At 34.6% G+C, this 7,700-nt stretch overlaps 1 protein-coding gene across 1 annotated transcript in view; it reads right to left on the reverse strand.

The window, feature by feature from the left end:
* Positions 1–4,132: 4,132 nt before the first annotated feature.
* The window catches only part of LOC141301258 (NT-3 growth factor receptor-like), a 110,592-nt gene continuing 107,024 nt past the window's right edge, over positions 4,133–7,700 (reverse strand). Inside the window, exon 4 of the mRNA XM_073831514.1 lies at positions 4,133–4,216. Within this exon, the coding sequence (XP_073687615.1) occupies positions 4,144–4,216 (73 nt within the window). The 3' untranslated portion in view covers positions 4,133–4,143. The remainder of the gene's footprint in view (positions 4,217–7,700) is intronic.

Genomic DNA, 7,700 nt, shown 5'->3' on the forward strand with positions numbered 1-7,700 from the left:
GCTCTGGTTCTCCATCGTCGGTGGGCTCGGGCTGTAACTCCGCATGTCGGGGTGATGTTTGGCTGGGTTCTGGGTCGTGAGTGGGGCTGACGTCCTCCTCGACGACGCTGACAGTCCAGGAAGATTGGCAGGAGGCCAGCACCCACTCGATGAAATCCGGCAGGCTCTCTTGAGGACCCTCCCCGGATAGCAGCGCCTTGGTGGCAGAGTTCAGTCCTAGGTGGTAGTAGACGCATAGGCTGCTATCCGGGAAGTGTGACTGGTTCGCCAGGAAGAGAAACTCACGTGTGTGGTCCTCAAGAGAGCGTTCCCCCTGCCTCAGGAGGATCAGGAGAACAGTAGGGTCCATGATACACCGAAAAAATAAACACTGAGTAAAAAACGGGAAAAAATAAACGCAGGGAAAACGTGCCGGGTAAACTGTTTAGGTCGGTCTTTCTGTAATAATGGTGACGTGCTGGACGGACGAGACGAAAAACAATATGCAATAAACACTATCTTTTAATATATCTTTAGAATAACAGGCAGGAACAAGCAGGAACAGGCAGGAACATCCACACACGAACACAATCAACGATTAAAGACCTAGACTCTTCAAACAAACAGACTTATAAATGGTGACTAATTACAGAGACACAGGTGAAACAGATTACGGTGACGAGGACTAAACCAAATGATAACAAAATGACAGGGGGAGACAATGGGAGAAACCAATAGAACAGACATGAACTGACAGAACTGTGACAGATGTATGGTTTGTCAGAATTGATAGGATAGGACAATATTTGGCCGAGATACGACTATTTGAAAATCTGGTATCTGAGGGTGCAAAAAAACTAAATATTGAGAAAATCGCCTTTAAAGTTGAAGTTCTTAGCAATGCATATTACTAATCAAAACTTAAATCTCGATATATTTACAGTAGGAAATTTTCAAAATATCTTCATGGAACATGATCTTTACATAATATCCTAATGATTTTTAGCATAAAAGAAAAATAGATCATTTTTGGCTATGGATACAAATACACCTGTGCATTTATGATTGGTTTTGTGGTCCAGGGTCACATAAATTCTCTAATTTTCATCAGAGTTCTTCAAATATCTAATTTAAGTTTTTTTATAATGTGCTTTGGAATACAATTAATTTATGAAATATGCTTAAAAACTGCCCACCTACTTATGTTAGGATGGTTTCAAACAGGACTAAGTGACCTTGAAATTTAGGAAATTCTAGGTTGTTCTCTAATTGTGATCTCCACTGTATATGGTAACAAAATACTCAGAACAATTTATATAAAAAAGAAAGTAAAAAAAAAACATATTTAATACATAACTATTAAGTATAAAACATTCTAGACACACCAAATAGCCTAAAAATATATTTTAAATTTACACCACACAAAACCATTGAGAAATGGAAACATCAGGAGGCATACAGATGGCATTTGTGCTAGTATTACGCAACAGTGCACATATGGAATATGGTTGTGTCCCTTTAGAGAGGGTGTCCCACAATCATCATCTCTTCATGGCTCTGGTATTACCCATATGACCTGCGTTATGTCATGTGAAATTCATTTACCCTCAGTCTAATCATGTGCTAAGCACAGCTGTGAACACAATTTGCAGAATATGAAGAAACCAAGTAGCTAAATGTCATAATATGCTGTTAACTGCACATTTCAATTCTAAACAAGATCAAATTCAACCAAACATGCAAACTAGAAGGCCATGTCTTGTACTGGATATCTACGGTGCAAGCTTTTGTTAGCACTTTTTTTTTTCTTTCTAAGTACAACACATGTTCGATATCTCTCAGGAAATCCAAAAGTGCTCCTCTCCTTGGAGGATCTCCAAAGGACGTGCTAACCCTGCAGAGAAGATGGGCCACCTCTGAGGAGCTGTCCTGCTTCCCTGGCTTAAAATATCACGTTTAGTCACGCGTACACGAACACACCGAGACGCAGATGCCTGTATGGATAAAGCCCTATGCACTCATCAGCTGATTGGTGTTCGCATGTTGGACAGGACTGTGATGACACCTCCGCCATAATTATGAAATTGCTTTGGTTGATTTGCGCTAATCCTGGCTAACGGTGCCAAATGACTCTTTTCACACACCTAAATGGCAAATAAACATTCAAAACTGCCAAACCAAAACTTTCATAATGATTTAAAGCAGATAATACAGAGGACAGCACAAAGATAAATTAACTGTAAGCGCACAATGCATGTCACATCACTTAACACCATCTACTAATCATCTTTTACAAATACAATGCTAACAATATTGTGTGGGAAATTATTTTGTTACAGTGTTATTTTAGTGACACTGAGATGCTATTAAAGAGTTTATTATTAATATTCTGAATAGTTATTCTGAATACTCTGAATAAGTTTTTATATTATGTGTGTGACTCTGGATCACAAAACCAGTCTTAAGTAGCACAGGTTTATTTATAACAATAGCCAAAAATGCATTGTATGGGTCAAAATTATCCATTTTTCTTTTACGCCAAAAATCATTAGGATATTAAGTAAAGATCATGTTCCATTAAAATATTTTGTAAATTTCCTACTGTAAATATATCAAAAATTAATTTTTGTTTAGTAATATACATTGCTAAGAACTTAATTTGGACAACTTTAAAGGTGATTTTCTCAGTATTTAGATTTTTTTGCACCCTCAGATTTCAGATTTTTAAATTGTTGTATCTCAGACAAATATTGTCCTATCCTAACAAATACATCAATGGAAAGCTTATTTATTCAACTTTCAGATGATGCATAAAAAAATCATAAATGTCACACTACATTTTTACACAACATTTTATTTTATTTTAATTTATTTAGATTATATTATGCAATTTATTTTATTATTCAAATTCTGAATCGTTATTAATATTCTAAATAGGTTTTTATATAATTTTCTATTTTCTGTTTTCATTTCAATATTAAAGTTTTAGTAATTTTGTTATATATTTTGGTCATTTTAGTTATATTCTGATTTTAGTTTCCATTTTAGTTTGAATTTACTATAATAAGCCTGTTTCAGTAAATATTATTAGGAAATGTATATAGTATTTATTTATTTATTTATTTATGCCATGTCAGCATCTACAATTATTTTCATGGCAAGAACATGGTTAAAAAAATCAAATTAGCTCAATAAAATAAATAAATAAAAAAATAAATAAAAATATTAATTCATTCATAATATTTTAAATGATAAGAGATAGACAAACATAATAAATAATTTATCAACATTTATCAACAGATGAATTCTATCTAAGATTGTTTATGGTGCACTTAAAAATTAAAAAATATTGCAGTTTTCCTGTTGATAGCTACTAAATATATCCTTTAAATAGCAAATTAATTAATTATTCAATGACATTAACAGTAGAGATTCATGTTTTTGCTATCTGATCAGAAAAAGACCAAATGTAAATTTCAATAGATTTAAGTATTTCGATTTTTTTGCACCCTCAGATTCCAGATTTTCAAATAGTTGCATCTCTGACAAATATTGTCCTATCCTAACAAATACATCAATGGAAAGCTTAGCATCTTCAATTATTTCATGGCAAGAACATGGTTAAAAAAATGTCCAAATTAGTTCAATAAAAATTTTAATAATAAATTATATTTAATTATATTTATATCAACATTTATCAACATATAAATTCTGTCTGAGATTGTTTATGGTGCACCTAAAATAAAAAAAATAAATATTGCAGTTTTCCTGTTGATAGCTACAAAATGCATCCTTTAAATAGCAAATGAATTAATTATTCAATTACAATAACAGTAGAGCTTCATGTTTTGCTATCTGATCAGAAAAAGTATGTGAATGCCATTTAAGACACATTTGAGATGGACAGTGTAACCTTGGTGCCAGCAGAAAATCTAAAAAACAAAAGTGACAAGTAATACGCTGATCAGGATTGGCTTAAAACAATAACAACCCAATAAAAGACCATTTAATGTGTCACAACCAAGGCTTATGTTCGCTTATGGTGTTAGATATGAAATTCAACCCTGCAGGGTGTCCATCCACCAGTTAACCACAGCGAAAAAAAAAAAAAAAAAATCAATGGAGGCTTGAGAATGTAAAGAAAGAAAGAAAAACACATTTAACTTACAGCTCGAAAAGTTGGAGATTCTGAAAGAGTTGCCATGAGAGAGTTGTCAGAGGGTTCCCGGACAAGTTTCTGCAAAGGAGAGAAAGAAAAAAAAAGAGAGAGAGTGTTTAATGATTTAACACTGACTATTTGCGACAAGGTGATAAAGAAAACACAGGGGAGGCAAACAATGGCAGTGCAGCGACCGGCCCAAAGTTAAGGGAATAAGTGCAGTGGTACGGTACCTTGCAGCCCCACCAATCCAATAAACAGAGACTTGGTCATTTTCAAGACAACAAATTAAATCGAGGAGAAGGAGGCCTGGAGCCTTAAAAGCCACTAAACTCAATACAATGCTAAATGACTGTGAAGCAGATAAGGCATGTTTTCAAAACAGAGCTTTTAGATGGAAGCATTACTCCAAAATAGAAGTGAGGGTCTTTAAATGATGTTTGCGTCAAGTCCAGTAACCAATACAGTGGGATGGCACAAAAAAAAAAGGTATTATGTGTTCAGGTTTTCACCAAAGGTCTCAAACTAAGTAAACATCTTTTACTCTTGCATACTTACAGTACACGCACAAATACACACCGCCTTGTGGGACCGCAGCAAGCAATGCCTCTCCTGGGCCTGAAACAAAAACCCTGGAGCCTCACTAACAGGCCTTCATTATCAATATTTATTGAATACTTCAGATCACTTAATACCCCAACACTGGCCCGCTCAGATCCTATCAGGAGCAGTTGACAGATAATCAATGCACCCAGATGCATCCTTTCGCCCCAGTGCCGCCCAGGGGACCGAAGCCTGCTGGCTGGCTGTCCCTGACCTGTTCCTTCACCTGCGTTTTATTTCATCAACTACTGACAGCAAAACAAAGATCATTACAGCTTACTAGAAGTACTGTGCATAGAACAAAGGATGTTGAGCCCTGTTAGCCTAAATGCAGATCTGGGCCTGAGTTATCAAAGGCAATTTGATTTCAGCATACAAACAATACAGACTTTAATAAACATATATGATCCTTAATATTTCTAATTTAAAAACTTTATATCTGAGTGGATAAATAAAAATAGGGATGTTCATTTCAGAACAGATGCATTAAAATGATCAAAACAGTGACAGTACAGACTTGCATTGTAAGAATGTTGAGTTGCTTCATTCAAAGCTTATTGTATTACTGTAATAAAAGCTCACTGTATTATATTGAGTATAATGAGAGAGCGAAGGATTGAGGGAGTGTGATTACTTGCATTTGATACAGCATTCATTCTTCAGCTCAATCTCATATTCACAATAAAACATCAGTTTAAATGACCGCTGAGGAAAGCGATATCTTTGTAGTACTATCCTGTTAAAGGTGATTTCTGATGACAGAGCTGCTCAGTGCATTCGTTGGCTGCGTCTTACAAGGTGTTGTTGAAAGTAAACATAACTTCCTTGTTTACAACAATGTTTAGTCTATTTCAATATAAAAGTCTTTACTGCGGAGTCATTCATAAAATTAGTGTCTTGTTGCCATCTAAACGTGGAAAAATGAAACTAATCACCATCACGAACACATAACATTTCCCAATACTAAATACTATTATTAAATACTACTACTACGGCGTTTTAGTGCCACGTAAAAAAAAAAAAAAATCTAACATTACAAGATTATTATATTTACAGTATGTTTTCACTTTATTCTCAAAATATTACGATTTTAAAGACGAAATTATGAGAATAAAGTTGAAATATTTTGAGAATAAAGTTGAAATGTTTCACGAATAAAGTCTAACGAAAATAACGTTGAAATATTTCTACAATAAAGTTGAACGAGAATAAAGTCCAAATGTTTTAAGAAAAAGTCTAAATGTTTTGAGAATAATGTTGAAATAATTTGAAAATAAAATTTAAATTAAGATAATTAAATTGTAGCAAATAAAGTTATAAAATTTTGAGAGTATAGCCTGCGCATGCAAATGGCCCAGATTAGAAGCACCGGGAGAGGTTGCCAGGACACCGGAATGTATTTGAATATATGTGGGATTACTAGCAGACATCATATGCAGTATGCTTGAAAATAATATTTCGACTGCATTCATTAGGCCTATTTGTAGTGCGCCAGCCACCCAATAATAGCAATAAGCTTTGTCATTTTGATACTTTTAATATAAAACTGTCTCAGCTTTCAAAATCTGTCAGTTTTAAAGTGAAATATAAACATTTATAAAACAGTTTGTACTGGTTTTCAAATCTGATTGGTTGAGAACCGTGAGATATTCTACTGGTATCGCTACAGGCAGGGGCGGATTAAGGTTGTCAGGGGCCCCTAGGCTGATCTATGTGTGAGCCCCCCCCCCCCCCCTTTTGGCCCACCGACTTTTCAACAGGCCAATCCCAAAAAAAAATTTTTTTAATATATTCTAATTTTGTCAAGAATTATAAAAAAAAAAATCGGCAGTAAGCTCATAATTTGTGTTAAAATAGTCTAAATATTAGTTTTAAAAAGTTAATTTTAAAAAGCTGGTTATGTCTAAACTGTCTTTGTTCTGCGCAAGTTCAGCAGACATTGGTTCGTCTTTGTTCCGATCAGAGCATGTGAGCGGAGAGCGCATTCTGAATATTCCGCTTGCTCATTCCACTCAGGGTCGCTGGCTCAACCCAGAATGGCCTGCAAATATTTGGAATAAGGGCTGCCTCCGACTAAAGTCAACTAATTGTTCATTCAAGCCATTCGTGGACAAATCGCCCCTTTATATTAATTGCATTACTTAGGCTATATACCCGATAGATGAACGTTTACGTAATATAGCCGCACTCAAGCGCAGACCACAAGGAGACATTTAATTATTTATTAATAAACTGGTGTTTTCTGTGTCGCAGCAAAGATGAAGTTGACGATGTGGTCTCGCCATGAACGCCAGAGAGAAACGCACATTTCATATGATTACATATTCAGAGAGAAGGCTAGCCTATTTATTTTAGTTTTGAATATTTTCGTTTAAAAGTAGACATTTCAAACTTTCTATAATAGATAGCCTATATTTCTCAAATCTGTGAGGCACAAGCTGAGTTTCGGCGCCCTCCAGTTCACATGCAATGCAACTGATCGTGTCGGCGCCTTATTACATTGTCTGCTATATATTTGCTTGTTATTTATTAAACACAGGCAATTGGTTGATAAAACATCAAAATTAAGATACAATTCATACAAAACGAAAATCTTTTAAAAAAGAGACTACAAAACAAAACTTAATGAAGTGGTCAAAATGTTTTACCCATGTCTCCAGACATATTGCACATCTCATGATGTATCATATCTTTCTCATGCTGCATGCTCACTGCATGCTCACTTTCATAATCAACATTGATTAAATAAAAAAAAACATAATGATGTCACATATTTTCCAACCCAGCCCTATTTTGTCAAAAGAAATGTTCTTGATTACAAGAAAAATACAGATTTTTTCTTGTTGTGGTTTATTTTGTCTTTCCTTTATACAGATTTAAATAGTTTCGTTTTCGAAGTAGGCTACTCTAAATTATGTCAGTGATTCTCCGATGTTAAATATGATCAAGAATTATTTTA

Source organism: Garra rufa, chromosome 25, assembly GCF_049309525.1.
Source record: "Garra rufa chromosome 25, GarRuf1.0, whole genome shotgun sequence".
NCBI lineage: Eukaryota > Metazoa > Chordata > Actinopteri > Cypriniformes > Cyprinidae > Garra > Garra rufa.